Source organism: Copadichromis virginalis, linkage group LG9 (assembly GCF_057382275.1).
Source record: "Copadichromis virginalis isolate Kocher_CV1m ecotype Utaka linkage group LG9, C_Virginalis_male_GT1.1, whole genome shotgun sequence".
NCBI lineage: Eukaryota > Metazoa > Chordata > Actinopteri > Cichliformes > Cichlidae > Copadichromis > Copadichromis virginalis.
The window spans coordinates 23,288,448-23,311,844 of record NC_140626.1 but is presented as its reverse complement, the minus strand read 5'-3'; the positions used below and the strand labels follow the sequence as shown (position 1 = coordinate 23,311,844).

Here is a 23,397-nt window from a genome sequence, read left to right as displayed (position 1 = left end):
GCCAGGGTTATCACTAGCAGACATCGCCCTCTCCACTGAACAAGCAAGGTTAAAAAAACGGCAACTCTGCGCAACCCATCGGATGTAATCGTCAATGTGTGGTCATGAAGTAGAGAACGCCAACTTCACGAGGTTGTTTCGTGTCGTATTCGTTTACTTTGCATACAAGAATAAAAGTACAGATTTAGCTAAATGAATATGATCAAGCAAAAATCAAGTTCCACATTAGATGTAAAAAATAAATATATGTGAAGACAGCATTTACCATGCTTCAGAAATGACAGTCTTCTTCCGAAGGTGACTTCCATGTGAGACTGGAAACTCCCTGGCCTAAGGGAAACAGGGTTTCTTCCTCCAGTGTTATTTCAGCTCTCGAAGCACTCAGTACAACTGCCCTGTCCAGCTTCCTTCTCTTTCTGTTCTACCTCACAGCGGATGCCCCCCCTGCGCCCAGTCCAATGCACACACTCTCCCACATCCCTAACGATCCAGCAACACAATACAAACACACACAGTCCACACCAGGCAGACAGCAGGGGGAAGCCATTGTTTTTCTGTGTGCTTTTTACATTTGTGTAACACTAAGACTGTATCGGAGAGTGAAGGACATCTGCACAAGTCATGATGCTCAATATTTCTTATTTTCAGGCCATTCCAACATCTGAGGGGTGCAAAAGATCGGATTCCTGCAAACAGCTTTAAATTCCATGAGGTTTCCATTTTGAGATAAAAAAGGAAAAAAACTAAATACATTTATCTTAAAACAGCAGCTTCAGCATAAACTCTCAGCCCAATCTCAGCTTCCATCGCACTGCCTGAGGGTGCGACTGAAGACAGAAAGATGACACTTGTGTCTCAAGGAGATAAGACCCTTCTCCAAGGATCTCGAGGGCTTGGCAGGCCCTTATCCAGTAGTATAAACACATGGACACACCCATGAAAATATATGTATGATCACCTTGCTGCAGTGTTTCTGGGAAAGCTTTATTGAATGTTGGGATAATTACAAAAACTATTTGTGCTCCTTTGTTAAAAAGCTTTGTTGTGCTTCAGGCCTTGCACTCGTTCGAAGCCGTTACATAAGAAAGCAGGCCCAGACTTAAACTTAGACTGACAGATCATGTACTAGCCTTGCATGCAACGATTTGCACACGTCTATAAATGTGCACATACAAAAAAAAAAATCTCCCTTTCTCACCCTCTTGTCTCTCTTACCAAACAAATACATGCAAAATATTTGCTGACAGGGCTGGAGAGACACGTTCTGTTCAGACTTGCTCTTCAATATGACTTTATCAACAGAAAGACAGGTTTCGTAGTTCCCAACCCTTGGAGCATCCCAAAATAACACAAAAGCAACAGAGTATTCCTTCATGGCCAAAAACCACATCCACGTCCTGGGCTGTCAACACAGAGCGTCTCTCTCTCTGGGGGGAAAATAAAGGACTTTCCAGGTCTAATTTAAGCCACCCTGTGTGCATATCTGGGCATCAGAGGATGCGTGCGTGTGTGTAGCTCTGTGGTCAACATGACAAAGAGGGCTTTCTTCTCTTTAGGGCACTTTTAATCCTGTATCCTCTATGATGTCACACACACTGTATAATCTAATAGAAACAAGGCAGCATAATTTGATTTTCTTCCACCTCACCTTTTTTGATTACCATGAACAGGCCATTTTTTCTGGTTCTAAGTCACAGTATTTTGTCAAGTGTCAAGTCTCCTTCTACTCCCATGAAAGCAAGCCTGATAATGGCTTTGCTATTCGTGCCTAATTAACAAGTCACCAAAGACCACACAGCTCCTCCACCGAACCTAAGATTTATTATACCCGCTCTCCCAGAGGAGAGCTTTTTGGTGTGTCTTTGTGTTTGTGTGCACAGACAGACAAAAAAAGACAGATAATCACTAATAGGTTGAACTTTTCAGTAAGCCTGATCCACATTAGTTTTCACTGTCTTCCCCCTCCTCACCAAGGACTGGCCGTAGCATACAGTGTCTGTTATCCACTTCTAATTCCAGCGTCTTACTGCTGAGCTGCAAATGAGACCAAAAAGTAGCTATTCACACAAATAAATAGACACAAAATGCTGGCCCATGTGTTTGAGGTTACGCAATTGCTATGTGAGATTCAAGTCCTCTTCTTCAACGGAGAGCAGTGGAAATTAAAGCTTAAGGTGCTAAGTCACCATCATGTTTCCACTCTATGACACACTTGTTTTGTTGGCTGTCATGTTAGCACTAACTGCAATGTGTTAAACAGCCCGCTAAACACAATGTAGCACGGGCTGAGTTGCACGACTGTGTGAAGGGTTGTATAAACACGAACCAGAGCTAAGGTAAAGAACTGAATCTGTAGCACACGCTCTACTTCTGTCAAACCGGCTAATTTATTAATTCCAGTATCTGCCCATACTTGCCTGCTATACAGTACTCTACATTCCAGGTGTTCCCTATCTTCTTTATCGTCTTGTTTAGCAACAGTAAAACCTGTGTGAACCTTTGCATCTATACCGACTTCGACTAGCGTTGCTGCACTGCTCTCCTCTGTGCACCTAACACTGCATTGCCTTTATCTTCATTGAGAAGGGCCAAGTGGAAATAAATGCAGGAGATCAAAATGAAGTTTGAACCAGATGCTCAGAACTGGTCCTGTCAGTGGTAAAAAATCCTCTCGGTGTGCCTTTTGAAGTCAGGCTCATACCTTTGGCCTAAGGTGGAGTCCAGATGCTGGGTTGCATGCAAAGGCTTGCAAAAGAAGGGCACAAAAAAGGGGTAAAACAGCCCCTTTTGCCTAGTTATGATGTTTGGAATCTCTTGGCCTATATATAAGAACAATAACAATTTATGATATAAAGTAATATTGCTTATTTTATATTGTAGTGTTGGGATGGTTTTCAAAATCCATTTCAATAGATAATACATGCCCTTACTTGTAATTTGAAGTGTATTATGTTAAGATTGCTCAGAGTGAGTAATGCCTTTACTTTAACTTTGTGTTAAACTAACATTGCATTGAGCGTAACACTGTAAATGAATCTGGCATTTACTCAGGCTTCTACCCAAAGCGAAACTGAGCCCAGGAGTCTGTCTGACGAAAATGTTTTATCTAGCAAATACATTTTTCCTTGACCTTTTATTTTTCTACAGCATCAAGTTAGAATGAAAACTAGTAAACAAGATAAAGGGTAGATTGAATTTACACTCTTTTTAGAACATTTTCTTGTCGACTCGACTTGCAACTTTACCTCTTAAAACAGAGAAGCACTACAAAGGCAGCTTTTACCTTCTTTGTTTTCCTACAGCATGAAAGAGGTAAAAAAAGAAATAAATAAATAAAAAATCTGCAATGCTAAATAGAGGAGGGAGGCTAGCTTGCACACTAAAGGTTTGTAGTTCTCAGATGGCTGTTTCAAAGTTTCTAGACTTATTTTGAGGGAGGAGAAATAATATTAGGGAAAAAAACTTCCACATCAGGCGTGTTGTTGTGGACCGTTCGTTAGTCAAATAGTGGTGATGTTAATGCTCATGTGTTGACCAGCAGGTGTATACAGTAGCAAGCTCATTTGGCAATTTTAACACCAAGCAAGCTAAAGCAACTAAAATATGACTATTTTTAAGTTTTAAAATAATACAGGCAGACATTTAATTGTACCATCTAATTACACTAAATATATTACCCGACATTCCTTCTCATTTAAAGTTAAGGTTTCTTAAATCCAGATTGTTTCACCTCACATCCCTCTTTTTTATTTCCAGCACACCTTAAAATTTTAAAGTTGTTCTAAAATAATAATGATTCTAACTTTGGAGTTTTAAAGGAAAAGATGCGATGCAAATTTTGTGAGTGGCTTTACTGCAAGCCATATTTTTATATTATTACTACTAATATTGAAGAATTAAAACTGCACTGCAGAGTTCGCTGGATGTAATCAATGGGTCCTGCTTTGAACTTACCACACTTGCGAATCTCTAATTATTCAAGACCTCGCAGAAACCTTTTTTGTTCTATGAATATATGTAAATACAATTTTAAAAAGACAGAACAGAAAGTTTGATTTTTAGCATGACCACATATGATATGATATGAAAACACTGACTGCTATAATTTAACATTATTGGCAGGGACAGTGTTAATAATAATGAAGTCAGTGCTAAGTGAAATAAGGCTAGCATGGCGTTGAGTCCCTTCTCCTGTACACAGAGTCCCTACAGGAGCAGCCTTGCTTGTTATCTCTGCAACATAGTGGCGATGACAGGATAACATTCCATTTTAATAAAGCTGCAAGTTTAAAGACAAAAGTTTGCAAGTTTGGACAAAAAGTCAGCAGGGCCAATAAAGGATGGAAATGATCCCCATACCACCAAATGACCAAGAGGTTGTTATTTCATACCAGAGGTACATGAATGTGCACAGTTGACTGGTCAAGCATGCTTATAAAAAGGACCCTCAGAGATACTGTGCTCATCTTTAAGCAATCTTAACCAGCAAAAGGTGGATTAGAAAATGATCAGGGAATCCATTAAGATTGCTGAATACAACTAATTAATATGGGACTCATCGTATATCAAACTGTGCTTTACTCAAATGTCTAATCACCCTTTCCTGAACATTGTAGCTTAGTTATTAGGGTTTGTAAGAGAGCAGCAATGTTAATGAAATAATATAAGCAGTTACTCTCATGTAAGGCTCCTTGGGCTCCGACCGCTGTATTAGAAATGCTCCTGAGTGTTAACAAAGGAATGTAAGGGCGTGAGCTTAAACGTGTCCCATACATCAGACTGCTGCAGATCCTTGTAGCAACTACCTGTACGTTAAGCCAACAATGCATCTGAAGATAACTGCTGATGTGCGACTTTAAGAAGGGCTAATACGGCTCTGAAGAGAAGACTGAAAAGAGCTCAGACCTGATTAGCTGGTCTGATTAACACACTGGCATTGCGTTTGAGACAGTGTGCAAAATTCTGTCTGGCTTCACTCATTATCAGCAGTGATCAGTGGCAGGTCCATCAGGGCCCTCTGTCAGAGCAGCTTAACCGCCCCCCACCCCAAACCCCCAACGACACTCGGGATTAGACACAGCCGTGGCGCCACTCTTTAAACCACTTGTCCCCTCGGTTGGGGTGCTGCGTCCCCCCCCGCCACGTGACCCCGGTTAATTGGCAGGTCAGTGCCTGTCCGTCATTAACCTTGCGGTTCTTGTTTGTGTTACCGAAAGCAGCTCTCAAAGTGTTACTTCATGCAGAGGTGGCAGATGCTATTAAAAAGCAATCCAGAGCCATTTCCAGGGTTTGATAATTAAAAACAGATGTTCTGCCGCAGACCTGCAGGACACACCGACTCATTGTGTGGTTTCAGATGCAAGGTGCAACACAGGGAGTGTCTTGTGAAAAGACATCCGTGGTTTTAAATATTTCAGCATGCAACACCTGAATGTGTGCATGGTGATGTCCCAGTCACTGCACGACTATTGTGCCGGAAGGGACAATGACAAATGATCTTTTCTTGTGTGGGCAGATTACTTAAAATCAGGAACAACACTCCCCCCAAGACTAGTTCTGCTACTTCTTCTGTTTTTTTCCTCTTTTCTCTGATCACGGTCGCATCTCTCTCATGGAGTCTATGCATGTTTGAAGCCAGTTTTATCTAGCTGACCTTGGCTTCAGGGAGCAAGAGTGTAGCAGGGCCACACAGAGAAAAGTATGTGCCTAAATGTTGCAATGCCTTGGACTCGGGGTTTTTCCCTTTTGGACTTTTGAATTGTTCTTTATAATTTAATGCTCCATTGGCTTCTGAGATCGATTATTCTTGATCACTGTCTTTACTCTTGAGTTCTTGGTATCAGTGAATTGTTTTCAGTTAATATTTTGCTTAGGGATTAGTTTTGCTATTTTTTATGTTTTTATTTTGGTAGTCTTTTGTTTTTAGTATCTTGTTTCGCTTGCCCTGTCTCGTCATTGTGGATTTGTTTCAGCTGCGTCTCTTCCCTGGCGTTTCCCATCTCCCTGGTTTCCTCACGTGTTTATTTATAGCCTCGGTCTGTCTTAGATCACTGTTGCGTCTTACTGTTTATTTTCCTGCACGCCTGCCTGCGAGTCTTTCCCCATTTAATTTATGGATGTTGTTTTCTGCCTATTGCAGTTATTCTTCTTTACCTGAATAAAAGCTTGATTTTTGTTCATTTACCCCGGTCTAAAGAATCTGCATTCGGGTCCACCTTCACACCAATACATGACAAATGGATTAAAAAGAGGCTTAGACATAGCATGATGTTTCACATGTGTTGCAGCGTTGGCCGACTGGATGACTACATCAGCGACCTGTGTTTGGGTAGCTGATAGAGTCCACTGTTGGTTGTAATATATAGTGAGGCAACTTTCTGTTGTACCCCTGCACAAATATCGTGACCGCAGGTTGGTGGACTGACAGAGACTGGTTGGAAAACTTTACCCTATCACTCACACATTATTGTGACCATATACCCTTAATTCACGTTTTATCAAACATGTGTGCCATAAATACAATACCTATGGTAATTGCACAGAACACAACATGACAATGGCACCCTGTATATTTGGTATATTTGGGTGCCTTAAAAAGTCTTGTTTAAAAACTCTCTTTAATTAAAGAACAAACTGTTCAGATCACACTCTGACCGTTCATGTTGCAGGAGAACTGCATTATGAGCATCTCCTTCCCAAAAACATTTGCCCATCTTGAAATATGTGCCCTCATAAGACATAGGCCAACAGATTATCACAGCTTGGGGGTGCAGACCTTTCAGTCTGTCTGTCTGTCTGTATGATGCCCACAGCTGCAGACAGCTGTCCTAACATGGCCGCCCCACTCTGGAGAGAAACCCGGAGCCTGGCAAGTCACAGCTCATCAAACACAGACACTGGCACACAAGCGGAAGGAGGGAATTCATTGTGTGTGTGTGTTCGTGACCAGTCGAGCAGCTCGGTTTGTGCTTGTCTAAGCCCCTGGGCAGGGGGAGAGGGATGAGAGGATAGGTGGCGGTCAGGCCAACGGGATCTTATCTCATCTCCCTTGGGTGGAATCCAGGTTTTTGCAGACCCAATGAAGAGCAGAGGAAATTAAAACACTTCTGCTTTTGTTGCGGATTTAAAGATCACAGAAGAATCAAGAATCAAGGGACCCCTTTTATAAGCATAAGGCAAGCAGTCTGTAGCTATGTGTGAGGGTATCTGTGTGATTATTCCTAAAAGACTGGGGTCATCACTTTTCGGGCTGACACAATATCATCTTCCTAACCTCTGGTTGACCTTGAAGCATCTCCGCCTTTGTAACTCAAACCTGCTTCTTCCTTCTGAAGCACGCATCGCCACTGATGTTGCTTTTCCTGTATGGTAGGCATGTTTGAATCTGCGTGAGAACGGTGGCAGGTCTATTTTTTTCCCACACTTTCACAAGAATGTGGCAAGATGACACATTTTCTGGCAGTTATTTTTTCCTTTAAATCTGAATAATTACACCCCTCAGGACACCGAATGACAAACACTTCAATAAACTTGTCATTATTTTCATTTTCTGCTGCTTCTGTTAGCAGTGAGTTATTGCATTATTCTTGACATCCAGAATTGGATCATGCCAACTGCATTCTTCACTCATCTTTTTCTCATTTATCAGCGTTGAATTTATTTTCCAGGCATTGGTGCTCGAAAGCTGCCTGCTTTTTGACAGCGTCTTGTATCTTCATCCTGGACACGATGTATTCAAGACCCATCAGCGCCCGAATCCCATCCCACATGTCTGAGTAACACATATGCAGTTTCTCTCCAAAAGAAAAAAAAAAATCAATTTGAAGGTGTCACGCTTTGCAAACTGACAGTCAGCACCAGCAGATCTCTCATCTCAGTTCAGTGTTTCAGCAGCTGAGAGAGGAACTTCACAGGACATAAAACTTGACATTTTCAGAGTAACTGCATGTCACCTACAAATAAAGACAGTAAGCTCTCTGTGACTCCGGAATGACCCATAACATTTTTTTTTATACAAGCTCATCAAAAAACAAAAGAAACTACCATGTAACAGCATGTTTACAGGCGGCAAGTAGCAGCCTTGATTTTTTTCTGAGTAAATAACCTTCTCCAAAACCCTGAGAGATAAAAAAGAAACCGGAACTGTCCTGGCAGCCTAATCAGGGAAACAAGCCCACAGCTTTAGTCTACTCGTATTAGTGCATAAAATATTAAATGAAACATTAAAGCACGAGCCACAAAGTTTGGGAAAACACAGCAACTTTCAACAAGCTCCAATTGCGGATCTTTTTACGCATAAGCACACAGCCAAAAGAAATATAAGATGACACACAAGATCTCACACGCCTGGTATGAATCTTCACCTCAACTCACCAGCAACAACAACAACAGGAACCAGCCGCGTAGCAATCACAGCTATACTGTCATATAATCATCATCACCATCATTATCACGCAAGATGCAGCACGTTATTAAGGTATAACCCCAGACGTCCGTTCACAATGGATCATTTGCTTTGCAATTATAGCTACATAAGTGGAAAAATTACGGGGATGCTGCACACGGGATTGCACATTTTGGATAATTTACACCTCAAGGCGTCGACCCAATTAAATATGTCGTTGCGGTTAAATACTTTTCGTCGATTTGTATTCTTGGGAGAGAAGGGGGAAAAAAACTCGTGCACCAAGTTTTGCATTTGCCTCTTGGAAGTTTGCAGCACCTGACAGCAGCCTGGTGCGCGCTGCCTCTGGCGCAATAGTGAAACTCCAGGGCGTTTCAGTGTGCTCATAAGAGCAACAATCCATGCATCTTTGTAGTACTTCCACGCGCACTAACATGTGAAAAGGCACTGGACGTCTAGAAAAAAAGAAACCAGTACATTTTCCGATGTATCCTACCTTTTCTTCTTCTCCCCTCTGACTGGACTCTCGTCTCCGTTGTGATAAATGTATTCCTTTGTACTTAAAAGAAAAAAAAGTTTATTCTTATTCTTCCGCGGGCTTCACGTACAGAGAGCCATGCTTCCAAACAACCTTCCGGTCCATAGCCTGCACAGCATTAAGAGCGCTCCTGCACTCACACACACACAGAGATCTCACACTGCCAGGATCCCAGCTCTCTCCGACAGGCACCTACAAGTAAACTGAGCCCTTCCAGCTGTGACATCACGAGTCACTATAGCAACTCTGACTCCACCCAGCCGGGAGCCGAACTTACCTGTCTGACTATCTAAACTTCACAACAGAAGTCTTCCTTTTTATCCCCACTCGTGCGCAGGATAAAACCACCAAATATACACTTACCCCCTCCCCTCCATTTTTCTCACCAATGAGAATCGGTGATTGATTCGAAGGAGAAAACGATGCATGTGCACAGTGCAAGCCCACTGTGTTCAGAAAGCAAACAAACCGGTTGATCAACCTGTGCAAATTCGATACCATCATTCATGACGAGTGATATTAGGCTATAATATTGAAACTGCACCTCATGAAAAGGCATCGCTTTGCATGTGGGCTGGCCCGAAAACAGCACACACACACACACAAAATTCTTTCTTCTTTCACAATACCTTGTGCCATTTCCTGGAGCTCCCTGTGGCTTTGTGCCAGTCTCACTATTACCTCGATTGTTTTGGCTACAAAGCCAGCTAGCCTCCCCTCCATCTTTTATCTCCTCTGACCCTGAGCAAACGAACCAGATCAGGTGAGCCAAATGTCCACCTAGAGACTCCCTTTGTGCTTACGTCCTTACTGACTTCAGAAAGGTGAAGCACAAGGAGAATTTATAACCTTTAAAAGTTCCCACATAACAGTGGGAAAGGCATATTTCACACAAACGCATATTTTAATACTAACACCTGTTAATTAAATAATGGATACCAAAACAGGAAAGTATGACCCGCTGGTTTGACCCGCTTTTTTTCCCCTCCAACTCCTTCATAAAAATACAACCTCATTGCTCCACAGCAGCTGTGGGAGGGAAATGTGACAGGCAGATTTATTGGACACATTTCACATCTAACCTGCAGCAACAAAACAGGAAGGAAAGAGTTGTGCAGATAAAACTGCAGTTTATAAAGGAACTGAAAACTATCTATTCCAAGACTGGATAAAGGCATTTTCATATCTTATACCTAATTCTGTGGAAACTAGTTATTTACTTTGTGACCTAACTTGCACTATCATGTTGAATATGGTCGTGCTGTAATGAACTGAATTAAATCGCAACATTAAATACAGTCTGATTAATGCAATTCTAAAAAACAGTATTATTATCTTCTTTTAGTTCAGCTAAAATGTCCTGTATGTACTATATTGATAAGTACATAGCTATACATCACTGTACACAAATAAATATTATATTATTACTGACAATATTTACTGTCAAGTCATGATGTATATAATTTATTCCAACATCTTCTCACTCTGCACTGCATTGCACCTGTGTACGTATCAAAATAAATATGCTATACATGTTGTGATTATCCGTTTCAATATTCTGTGAAGTACATTGAGAGCAATGAAAAAAACAGAGCCCAATTCCTTGTATGTGTAGACGGACTTAGTCAGTAAAGCTGTCTGTTTGTGAAGTAGAGGAAAACGTCTTGTTCTTTAACTGTTAAGTGTGCCATAAGCAACAGCACCTACCATACAGATGAATTTAGCTCAAAATCAGGTTGAGAGAAGATTTCTTTTTAAAAAATAGGATCTGAAATGCTTGTTGATGCACTTATTTATTCCACAGATAAGAAAGTATAGAAAGAAAGTATAGTGGCTCAATGCATAACACTGTTACCTGTGGGGGGTTCAAACTTGGGCAAGTTGTGGCTGGCACCTTGGCCCAGGACACTAGATCTTCCCAGCATTTGAAATCTCAAGAAGTCTAGTTTTTGTTTATTTATTCATTTTTTTATGTTCAAACCAGGTGCGCCTGGTCGAACAACATAACACACGATGATCTTTCTGCAGCCTACTGACCTGTTCCCTCAGCCTTTCCTGGTGACCCATGATCGCCGAAGCATGGTGGGGGTATTTTTGCTTCAGATGCTCCAGAAAGGCCTCCCTCTTCTTGTCCATATCTGGCGGCTGCATAGCCAGAATCTCCTTGGTGCTGCGAGCTCCTCCTAAAGTGTGCCTTCGGGGGATTGTGCGACTGCCTTTGGCATCCCCTCTTGAAGGGGCAGTCCCATTTGGGGACGCCTGTCTGCGGCTTATGTGCTCAGCGTCCTCTGGGGACGTTACCTTTAGGTTGCTTTTGGTTTGTTCTGAGGAAGGGACACACACACACACACACACACAAACACACACACAAAGAGAAAAGGGGTCAAATGTGACGCACTCACGTTTCGACATCAAGAGCGTGTGTGTGCATGCATGTCATTCTTCCATAAGTCAAAAGTAGGGCATGTCAGTGCAAATCAGCCATCTGTAACTTTGTGAAAAGGAAATAAATAATATTCTCTCTTCTTGGTATAACAAAGTCTGTGTGTGAATATGAAGAACAAACATTTTATGCATATTTGAATGACTGTTAGCAACACTCATATGCAAACACTGGTACACACTTCATTACATATTCATGCAGTTTTAAATTTCTGCAATAAATCCTGGATTGAACGTGACAGACACAACACTGAAGATGAAAACGCTAAATTGAAACAGCTGTTCAGGTTTCTTTCCGTTACGAAACACAAGGAAACCCAGTAACAGAAGGAGGCACAAATGGAGAAACTCGGAGACGATATCCAGAGCATCTGTTTATGCATCAAGTGCCTCATGAAACTGGGGGAGTAAACAGAAGCTGCCAGGTGCAATCATTTCAACTTTTTCAGGAATGAAAATAAATAAATAAATAAATAAATAAATATCAGAGGAGCTACCTGCACATGTGGAGCTCCCAAATATTCCATGTGTTCACAGAATTAAAGAAAAGCAAGCAGCCCTCCAGCCATTTTTCAACCTTTTATGTCCCTTCAGGAACATTTTTTTTTACCCTTTTATCACATGTTAAAAATACGCAGAACACACATATTTTATGTGGTGTGGAACTGAGGTAAACACAGCCCTGTACTGTTGTTATGATGTCTTAAATCAATCATTGCACGAAGAGAAGAGAAGAGAAGAGAAGAGAAGAGAAGAGAAGAGAAGAGAAGAGAAGAGAAGAGAAGAGAAGAGAAGAGAATGAAGGAGGCGGTTCTTCAACTGTGGAAAAGAGGGGGGAAAGCAATAAAGCAAGCTGATCTGCTGCCTTGTTTTGTAGACAGGTAGCTGGAGCTGTAATGTGTACCTTTCAGAGGGTGATGACGGAAAATAAAGGACCTCTTACAGAGTTCAGCTCTTCAACAGCTGAAGGAGGAAATTTCGAGTGATTTGCCACTATTTTGCGGGTTGCTTAACGCAGCTTTTCTTGTCTTTTTCTTTGAAAGCGTGCTGTGAGCCACAGATGAAAAGGCAATTTCTCGTTTTCTTCTCAGACATGTTTGGACTAAACTAGTTTCGGAGATTTAACTATTGGAGTAATTTGTATTTTTTTTAAAAAGTGCTTGTTTTCTTCCAGCATCTACTACATCCTTTCCACCTTTCTTTCAATCTAGAGTTGTGTCTGTTTTGCTCTAACCTGCAGATCTGCAAAGCATAAAACTGCTTTCATCACTAAGCACAAAAGGCAGGCTTAATTTTTTCATAATTATCGTGCGGTGGTGCGTCACGCTCAGAGCCCGTCACCAGCACACCCACACCCCCACCCTGCTCAAGTTCAGAGCAGCAAGACCTCTCATGTATTTCCAATTTCTATTTTTAACTCCCAAACACAGTTTCCCCCACTGCTAACCAAATTACACTCAGCAGACAAAACACACTCAAACCCTCTAAAGGATGTGAATTCATTTGCTGGTTTCATGTCACAAAGCTCATTACCTTCCTCAAGTGAGCAATCTCTGTCTTCATCTGCAATTTCTTCTTCCATCGCGCTCTGAGATCAATGCGCTCAGTGCCCGTGAAAAAGCGAGGCCGGGGGACTCAGCCAACTGCTTGCTTAGAGATTCCAGACATGGCTCACATGGAAAAGGGGGCTTGAGATAGGCCCTGCCCCACAGCCCCAGGATAGACTGGTGGGGATTTAGAAAGTCAACTGCATTCCAGGACAGAGAGTGACTAGATCCTCACCCCTGAGCTAAAAGCTCTACTGTTGCTGCCATGCATTGGTCACAGACTGTGTAAAGCAAATGGTATAAAGACCACTACAAAAGAAGATACTGACAAGAAGCATCAAGAAATCTTTTTAAAACTGGACACTGAGAGAGGTGTCAAACAGCCTGTGACACACAAACACATATGCATGCTCTCACAGACAGAGTCTGTTCTTTATCAAGACTTTGTCTGCAGGCTGTCTCTTGTTTAGCTCTCCGTCCCTGTTGAGGGGCCCACTAGACGCTAGCATGCATCCAAATGTGTCATAACCTATTTCTGAGCCACATCCAAACGTCTCTCAGGCTGTGGCAGCGAGCTAATATGTGATCGAGTTATCTGATCAGCAAAACAGAATAAGACAAGCATCACTCCTGCAGGCAGTGTTGATTCCAACTGGGAAGTTCTCAGGAGACACCAGAGGCTCACGCTGGCTCCTGATCTTCAGCTTCTGTACAGCAACACAACATTTTGTGCAAATATGTTCGCTGGCTTCATACGTGTGTGTGTGTCTGGGTTTTTTTGTTGTTGTTTTTTTTTAAAGCAGGGGGATAGGGAAGACATACATCCAATGTCATTTCTTTGCAGCTGCTGATGTAAGTGACCGGATCTAAATGTAAGAGAGGAAGGCAAAAGTTGATGTACCTTAACAGAAGACGTGAGGGGATCAATAGCGTAGCTTGTGGGCCGTGTAACTGAAACTGCCAGGCCGAGCGCACGAACAAACATGCGGCAGCTGACCTCTAATGTCTAACATATGGAGACGAGGCTTCTTCCACCCACTTTCTGTCTGCTTTCACCCACCCATGTGCCCAGATGCTTCACTGTAAAAGTCAGAATTAGCCGGCCAGTAGACAGGGAAATCATTGAGTCAAAGTGTGAAAAGACATGTGCAAATGAAGTATTTTCATCCAGTGTGACTGCAGATAAGTAGGAAAAACAGTGAGTCAATGCAGCCTGCTGTTTTAACTTTGCAGTAAAATGTTATTTAAAAGCCTTTATTGGCTGGCAATGACAAAATGAGCACTAAGTTGCTTTACTAAAACTAGCTTTGTTGCAAGCTTAGCCATCTCAGTAACATCAGTGTTCGTGTGTGAAAAATTCCTCAGTCAGGACAATGACACATACATCATCCCAAGCAACCACCAGGTCAGTTCGGCTAAACCAAACACATAATTAAAGCAGCTCCTCCAAACCAACAATTACATCCTGCGCTCCTTTACTGACAGCTTTCCAGACCCCAAAAAAATGACCTGCTTCTTTAAGAATGTCACAGGGGATATTCAAGTCAATTGCTTCTCACTCCAGTGGCTCAAGAGTGTAATTCTCTCTTTCACAGCTGCCATGTTGACTAAATGATGGCCCTCTCAGTTGAAAGACAACACGAAGCACTTGTGCATGAACACCAGGTCTTACAAGGAGCAGGGGCGTCCCACTGTTACTGCAGTTACTTTCTCGCCGTCACGTATTTATGGAGGAATGTATCCCTGTGCACACTCCCACTCTCCCCTACTATTACTATCCCATAACTACGCAGTTAGATACAAAGCCCTGTTGTGTGCAATAAAAGTAGGGTTCATGTAGAAATGCCCTAAAGACATGACTGGTGATGCACGTAACCGCTCTGGTCCACTGTCGAGTATCTGAAAGCATTTTTATTATGTAAAACTTATCAGAGTTAGAATATCAGTTAATCCTTCATGTGGAACTGAGCCATGCATACACAGAGGATCTCATTTAAATATGATTACAGTAAGTCGGGCTCCTAATGTTGTAATAATATCCATTTTAACAAGTCATTAAGACTATTACAGAGACAAAAAAAATCCTTGTTTGAATAAACACTGCCTTCAGGGTGTAATGATTATGACCCACTTTAAATTTTTAACCATGCTAGTGGTGAGGGATAACAGTGCTGTGTCATCTGTTAGCCAGTTGGCCTAATATAAAATTTTGCACACACATGCATGAATTCCTCTGACTTCTCATTCAGCCACTGGCAAGACAAATGTTTTACCTCGACATCTCCTGGGTTCATTTATTTCATTTTTTCTTCTTCTTCTGCACAAATTCTGAACATTAAGTCTGAATCCTAATGTATTTTGTGATTTTATTTATTTTACTTTACCCCTTATGTCATCCTGTTAGAGTTTTAACCTTTTGGTTTTAAATTAAATGTACTGATAGAGATCTGGTAGGCAACTAGCTATGGCTAACTCTCTCTCTTCTTCTTTTTTTTTTTTTTTTTTACCGTGGCAGTGACCTGAAATATGAACGTATTGATATACAGCACAGTTCAAAAGCCATTCTTCATCTTTTTACAGTTTGCTCCCAAAGACCGAGACTGGTCTTTCAAAGTTATTTTTTAGACTTTGGCTGCTTCTTCATTCATGCTCAGTCCAGCCTTTGTACCTGACCATGTTGAAAGGAATATTTTTAAGTCACTTAACATTGACCTATCAATCATTCAAGCATAAAAACGGCACCATGCTAAAGGAATAAACCAGTGTTTTGTCTACACATGACAGACATCTTAGCAAAGAACCAAATTTAAATAGCATCTTCAGGCACTTTGTTATTAGCAACCTGTCTCAAAACACTTTCCATTTCTTTAGATGACAAATACCAAAAACAAGTCTGACAGACATAAAAGTGTATTTTAGGAGGCCAAAAAAAGAAGTGGCAGGTGGAGGCTCTGTCGTGGTTTCAACTAGTGGTCTTGGAGGTATTGTATAAACTGATGGAATTATCAAAGCAGAAAAGCACCATCAGATTTGATCCACCAGACAGCAATGCTATCTAGAATACATCTGATTCAGAATGGCTTCATTTTTCAGCATGACAGTAATACCAAACACACTGCGAATGAAGTAGAAGCATACCTGGAAACAAAAACATACACCGGAACACTCTCAGTCCTAGACTAGCCTTAAGCATGGACCTCAAGATTACTGAAGCAATATGGGATCATCTTGACAATGAACAGGACAAAAAGCACCCATATATTCAAGTAAGAGCTTTGAATGTCCTTCAAGAAGCCTGGAGAACTATTCCTGAAGACTACTTAAAGAATTTACAAGAAAGCTTGTCTAAGAGAGTTCAGGCTGTTAAGTACAAACTGTACCATTCTATAGACTACTTCCCATTTTCCTAGCAAAATAAAAAGAAATAAATAGGATGCTAAAGACTTTTACACGGTACTGGAAATTAAATTAAACAGTCCAAATAGTTATTGTCAAAAACTAAAATTTTGTTTTTCCATTTGCTTTCCTATCACTTTTACCTTTTCTGTTAAGACCAGCTGATTCCATGTCCTCCACTTATCACATTACCGTCCTCCACCCACAGCCAGAGCTGCACACTGACACTGCCAAGCTGCAGTCACAGGCTAATGCGAGTGCCATTGGAGGTGACCTTCTGAAAATAAACCAGTTTCTACAGTGAAATCTCGCTGATTGCTGATCTGATAGATAAGCTGTTTCCGTGGAGGTAAGTGACAAAGAATTATAAAACCCCTTTGCAATGCAGCTCTGCAACATTTCTCGAAACTAACTCATATGAACACAAACGCAGGCATTCAAGCATTCGCATGCAGGGGATATCTGACTTCCTGTGTGGGTATCTGTTTCACTTTTTACAGATACGAGGCAGAAAAACGAAAACTTGTCCGGCAAATCAACACATGCAAAATGATTTCTGATACAGAGAAAGGGCCAGATAGACTATTTCCATAAGGAGGAACGCCACTTCCAGTGTAGCTTAAGACTCAAGGAAACTACCCACCAATCAGAGAGGCTCTGTGAAGAAAGTGACTCAAAAACCTTCCCTTGAAAATCCTGTGGCTGAGTGGGCTGTTGTTTTGATTCAAGGGGTTGATTATATCATTTTCAGGTCAGGATGACACCAATCTGCAGAGAACAACGGGCTGTTATATTTGAAAGAAAACCTTGCGATCTAGCTGGAATTCATGACTTATTAGAACTTAAATTTTTATCCCATAATTTTATCGTATGCATGTGTTGTTTTTGTTGCTCCCCTTCTAGTGTAATACAATCCTCTTTCTTCCTTTGCCTTTGTTTACGTGACTTGTTAAATCAGGAGTGCTCCACAAAGCCTCTGTGTGCAGAAGCGCATTCACCCATAGCTGTGGTGTCCATACGGGACACTGGGCCTGTCATATTGCACCCTACAGTAAATAAACAGCAGTGTTTTCCAAATGTCTCTGGCTATCCTTCCCATTAAGAATATAAAACAGTCCACTCCATTGTGGAGGATTTAAACACTGCATATGACATAAACATATTACAACTTACAAAGATATTCCTAAATAGATTCCTCTATTTAGAAATATAATATAAGTTATTTTTCTATTTTCTTTACATTTTCTGCCTTTCTGTCATTTTTTTCCCCCTCAACCCTCCCACACTTGTTCCCATCGCTATCTCGCACCTAATGAGGCATATCCCAGCTGCCCTGTCACTAGTAATGACCATTGCTCTTAGCCAAGACCACCACAACATCTGTCTCAGCTCAAACGAGCAGATACTCAAACTTCCGCGGCGCGCGCCCCGATCACAATTTTCTCTTTCAATTAAGATATATGCACGTAGGTATGCACAGATACAGACGCTGTGGATGTCGTGTGCATTTGAGTGTACGTAGTCAGATACTCTGGCCTTTCCAGACTTTCCACTCTGCTGAAGCCATATAAACAGACAGGCCTGCCAACCTGACAGGCAGTCGGCCAAAAGATATGAGTTACAGACATTTGGTCTCGTGTGTATGTGGCTGTCAGCGCTGGGAAAAGTAGCAGCAGTGTGGTAAAGTGGATGTGATGTGAAAACGGTTATGGAAGAGCAGAGAATGTGACAGCTTAGCATTGCAAAGTGATGGTTAAATACATATTTATCAAACTGGATATGCTGAGAACGTTCAAGTAAAGCTTATTGCTGTAGCTGGACTCAATGAAGCATGGCAAACCGATTTTACTGCTTAGACACTACCTTGAAGTGGAATGGCTTATCGCAAGTGGTGGATGAGACTCGCAGATCTTTAACTGAAGTGCAGAGTCAATGGCATCTCAATGGACTACAGCTTCAATAAAATTAAACTCAGGTCAGGTCTGACATCAACATGCATCGTGGGTAATCCGACGAATAAGTGGACAGCTGTTGAAAAACGCTTGTAATCTCTTTTGTAATCTAAATTCTGAGTAGTATTTGGTTGCAATCAGATAAACATACCATGTGGCCCGAGACAAATTTAAAAAATCAAGTGTGAAGTACTGAGACTCTTCATCGACACTTAGAGCTGCTCATTTGTGATCGGATCACTGCAAAACGCATCTCAGTACATGGTGTGAGCAGAGCCATAGTCTATGACATAAGCAGGACATGGTCTTAGTTTCTTGTGAAATGAAATAATACTTGAGACCTGATGAAATCCTTGATAACACACACACACATTTTGTTACTTCTTGTCCATCTAATAAAGCAAACAAGAGGGGAGGGAAGGCCAGGAAAAGAGCCATGGAAAGAGGACGCCTATTAGTTCAGATAACGCCGTCTAAAGCATTCAGAGGACAGCTCAAACTAACAACTGTGTTCACTGGCAAGCTGCATTCATGGGCACATCCACCTGCTACAACTTTCTAACAGACATCAGCCCTGGACTACTTCAAAGCAAGAAAGAAACTTCTCTAACTAAATATGTTGTGGTAACTTTTAAGATGCCCTGCATTTTCTTCACACCAGGGGGTGCTCTTGAACATGCGCCTGGGATGCTGAGTAATGATTAGGAGAAAATGACAGCGCCTACATGTGCCTGAGCATGAGACGGAGAGAACAGGAAGAAGACTGCGTGTTTGTGTAGCTTTTCAAGCACCCACAAGGAAACAGGTTTGATAATACTGTCTTTGTCATTTATTAACTAAGACAGTAAGAGCTGCTTAATGAACTGGTGTGTTTGTTAGAGTGCCTGTGTGCACAATTATAAATGTGTAGGCACATATGTTTGCCAGGAAACGCCAGCAGCGTGCACACTTCATTAACTCCTGGCCAGAGTAGGTGTAAGTCAACCTAGCCACTGGCTCAGATATCTGCTTGTCTCCCGTGACAACAGTCTCTGGGCCAACGGTGAGGCTGGTGGCGTCCCAAGGGTGAGGGATGGGGAGACGCTGAGAACAGCTGCGACTGGGAGGAGGACAACTACCCATGAGTCAGAGGGGAGGTATGCTACCTCTTGTTGCCTGTCTGAGGGAACTTTTTTCTTTTGAATCTCGAGTCATCCTTCCTTTGTATCCGAATCTCCGGAGACTATCCTGTCTTGAACTCTCTTCCTGGATAAAGAGATACGAGTGCGCTGGGGTAGAAAATATTTCATTGCAGTTAATTGAACGGCAACCGATCCCCAGCGTGACTCATCTGTTTAATACCCTACCAATTGTGACTGGAGCTCGGTATCATCCGAAAAGCAGCACAGATTCGATCTCTGGGTTTCAATATGTTTTGACATAGCTATACCTCACTGGCAAGGAACTTACGCCACTTTCCATGCCCTTTCATTGCATGTGAATTTTATTCTTTATCAGCTTTTCCATGAAAATCTTACATTGCTGATTTTTCTCCTGACACAGAGAGATGTAATTTCTCTGCTGAATTCTGGGCATCTCATGATAACTTCGCCACATATGCCCAGTCTGCCTACAGAGTGTTCATAAGTGATGCAGCAAGTTTAAATGCATGAAGTGATAAAAAGTCAAATTGTCAGGCCTCTCTCACACTGTGTGCTTGGTGATAAGGTATCTCTTATCTGTTTTGGCAAGTTTTCCATGTCAACACATTTACCCATTAAGTGCACACAGCAGAAATGCATGTGTGACTTTTGCATACAAAAGCTCACACAAGCATATTAGCACAAACACACACACACGCATTATATATATATATATATATATATATATATATATATATATATATATATATATATATATATATAAAAGATGGACTCAGACAGATTTTAAGACAGATGAAGATACGCTAGTTAGAGTACAGCAAAGTCCTAAACAAATAAGGGCACATGGCATCCATTTAAATACGCCTTTCAATATGCCAGCTCTCTCTCAAGTTTATTAAAAAGTGATTGCACTGCAATTGACTCTCTTCATAGTGATAAGCAGCTTAGGGCCCAGACTTTTGCAACCAGCCAGTCGTATGCTCCTCACTTTCCCCCTCTGCCCTGCATATCTCTCCTCCGTTTTTCACTCATGCTAGCAGGGCATAACCGGCGTTAAAAGTTGTTTCTAACCGACATTTTAAAAATGCAGATTACAATGGTAGTTTTAATCTGACTGAATTTGAGCAGTCTGTCCCTTTTCTTAACTGCACTTGCGGAGTGCCGTACAGCATGCAGGCTAGGACGAAGCACCTGAAGGAAAGCCAGAGAGCCCCTGGGAGAACATGCAAACTCCACACAGAGCACCCACAGCTAGCCAGGAGATCCAAACCAGGAATCTCCGCACTGTGAGTTGGCCTCTGCACCACGGTGCCGTCCCAGCTTGTGTGAAGCTGAATAGCTGCAAAGGGTTTCTACTCTGGAGAGGTGAGTGCTGTTCGAGCTGATAAGTGATGCAGGTGCTGGTGGTATATGAAACGGGCCGTTGGAGGGGGAGTCACTCTGAGATCCAGAGAACACTAGTGCCTCTGTCCCAGACGTTATCTGTAAAACCTGCTGCCTGCTGTCCATGTGTTGCGTGTTTGTGGCTGTGTGTTCCTGTATTGATGTATGTATATGTGTTTCAGTCAGGTGGTGGACTGACTCCAGGCTTAAACCTCTCTGGAACAGAAGGTACTGAGGCTGGAAGACCCAACCACTGAGACGGAGAGAATTCCTTAATGCACAAAGGGTGATTTAACCGTAATGCTGTAGGCTAAGTGCATTCTCCCCCCTCACTAAAATGGTCATTTTGAAGATATATAGTTTTTTGCTTTACCACAGAAAACATATTGTAAATATTTTCAGTAGTTGAAAGAGGAGACTTTCTTTTTGCTTTGTGGAATCACAAAAGTTCAGGTGGTCAACTGAGAGGTGAAGTAAGAAAAGAAACAACACAAGCTTTATTGTAGTGTGGTTGCAGGATGATGAAATGCTGTTGCTTTCCCATGGCAGAGCAGGAGAAAAGTGAGTGCCTGCAAAGTTTAATAGTTTTCCCACAGTGTGGTGACAAGCAAAAGCTGGGATGAGGTCACGGGAGCAAAGGCTTCTCAGCCAGTGATTAGTTTACCCCAACAGTGAAAGTAATTTGTATTTAAATCTGATTTGATACTATATTAAACTCCCTGAGTGCTCACACTGTTGGCACAATAGGCGATTGTAGCAACTGGACACTACAGAGGTCAAAGCTTTATACTACAAGCTCCACTTTTAGTATAAAGAACAGCTTTATTACCTAACTAACATGTTTTGGCCTGTGACCTTCATCGTGTCATCTTGTACAGTATAAAAACTTTAAAAAGTCGCAATGGGCAAAGTGAAGATGGTTACTCATCGAATGATTTTCAACTGTGCTCTGATCAATGACTTCATACAACGTGCAAGCTATCACTCCTAGCGATGAACTCACAAAGGGGCTTTAAGACTTTCAGTCATCTGTTTTGGTTTCACAGACAGCAACTTTAGTGTTCTGGGATTTCAGCGTTCCTGTTGCTTTGTTTCAAATCTGTTTCCATGGGAAATTCGTGGATAAACAGATTAGATGCTCCCTTTACAGCAGCAAGCAATACACTGACAAAATTAGAAAGTACTTGGTGGACATAGCAGAGCACTTCACAGCTAAAGAGACACTTCAGGAGGCAGCAAAGACCAAAACAGACCTAAAAGCTCAAGCTACAGAGTATGAATTTAATTTCTTAGGAAGCCAAAGTGTCAACTCCAAATGAATTGCTAGTATTTACATCATAACCGCTTTTTTATTAATCATATGTTGGTGCTTAATATGTGCGGCACTGCCCAAAACAGGCCGAGAATCTGAGCTAGTCTGTAAATAAGGGCCACACCAAAAGTAGCTTAACAGTGTAGCTACAAGCGTGCGCCGCCTCATCTCAAATTTTTCTGGGAATCAAAAGCCTCACCAGCAAGAAAAGAGTGCAGCACGGCACTCATCTGTCCCAGAAGACAGACACAAAACAGTTACTTCATTTACTATTAATTTGTTTCACGCTAAATCCTTTAAGACTATATTAACGTGTCTGTCTTCTTCAGCAGAGTCCACTGCAGTTCGCTCCTTCGCTCTGTGGCAGCAGCAGAAACAGCCTCTGATATAAATTATTTTTAACACAGGCCTAAAAATAACCTCAGGAAAAGTGCGCCGGACACAAAGGCTCGATGATTTGAGGAGGGGGGAAAAGACATTTTCAGAGATCTTTATATTTCAGCCTAAGGAGCTAGCCAGACCCTACCACCATCCACCACCCCCAAGTCCCCTGATTGGTTATTAATGACATCATCTCCAGGACCAACCCTCTCCTCAGCTCAACAATGTCATCAGTGCCGAAGCATCTCAGTGATGTAATGCAGGGAGGGCCATAGCAAACAGTCAAGTAGAACCCCTTTCCTCTTTCCTTGCCTAACTCCTTTCTCCCATTTCTTCTTTCTCATTCCCCTTTCCAGCTTCACTATTTGATCACTCCATTTCAGCTCATCGGCTTTAGCCAGATAACATCTTTTCCCACCTGTTTATTAGTGCTTAAATACAGGACACGGAGATTTGCAGTTAAGCCCAGAGCAATTAAGAGATTTTAAACGGCTGCTAAAAAGACAAGGAACAATGACAGAAGCATTTACACTTCCTAATCCTGTCTGTGTCCCGCAGCTGTAATTAAAATATGGATCAAAGATCATGCCAGTTTTATTCCAGCTGAGTGTGAGTAAAGACTTTAAAAAAAACCCAGGTGTGCATTATGTCATTAGATCCTAGTTATAGCCTCTGTAAATACAAAGCATGAGACTAGTCTGTACTCTTAGATGAATGGACACAGTGCTATAATGTTATGTAGTGAACTTTAAATCAAATCTAAGTAACCTAAACTGGCACATACTGTAAGTACGTGCAAATGTGCAGTCAGCTATCCGAGTGTTATGTCACTTTGTCCCCATTTGATTTTTTTCAGACTATTCCTTCTTTTTGGCTTGACTTCACATCTGTTTTTTTAAT

At 41.7% G+C, this 23,397-nt stretch overlaps 1 protein-coding gene and 1 long non-coding RNA gene across 6 annotated transcripts in view; one reads left to right on the top strand and one right to left on the bottom strand.

Annotated features, from left to right (window-relative positions):
* Positions 1-23,397, bottom strand: part of kiaa1217 (KIAA1217 ortholog) — a 99,649-nt gene that overhangs the window by 39,748 nt on the left and 36,504 nt on the right. For both annotated transcript variants that reach the window (XM_085468263.1, XM_085468264.1), the window contains exon 2: positions 10,980-11,266. In XM_085468263.1, coding sequence (XP_085324389.1) covers positions 10,980-11,266 — 287 coding nt within the window. The remainder of the gene's footprint in view (positions 1-10,979; positions 11,267-23,397) is intronic.
* Positions 19,332-23,397, top strand: part of LOC146701872 (uncharacterized) — a 30,469-nt gene continuing 26,403 nt past the window's right edge. For 2 of the 4 annotated variants that reach the window (XR_014922245.1, XR_014922247.1), the window contains exons 1-3: positions 19,332-19,415; positions 20,591-20,786; positions 20,987-21,090. This is a non-coding gene — a long non-coding RNA (uncharacterized LOC146701872). Of the gene's footprint in view, positions 19,416-20,580; positions 20,787-20,986; positions 23,244-23,397 lie in introns of those variants that run through there. The other 2 variants (XR_014922244.1, XR_014922246.1) reach the window with 2 other exon arrangements.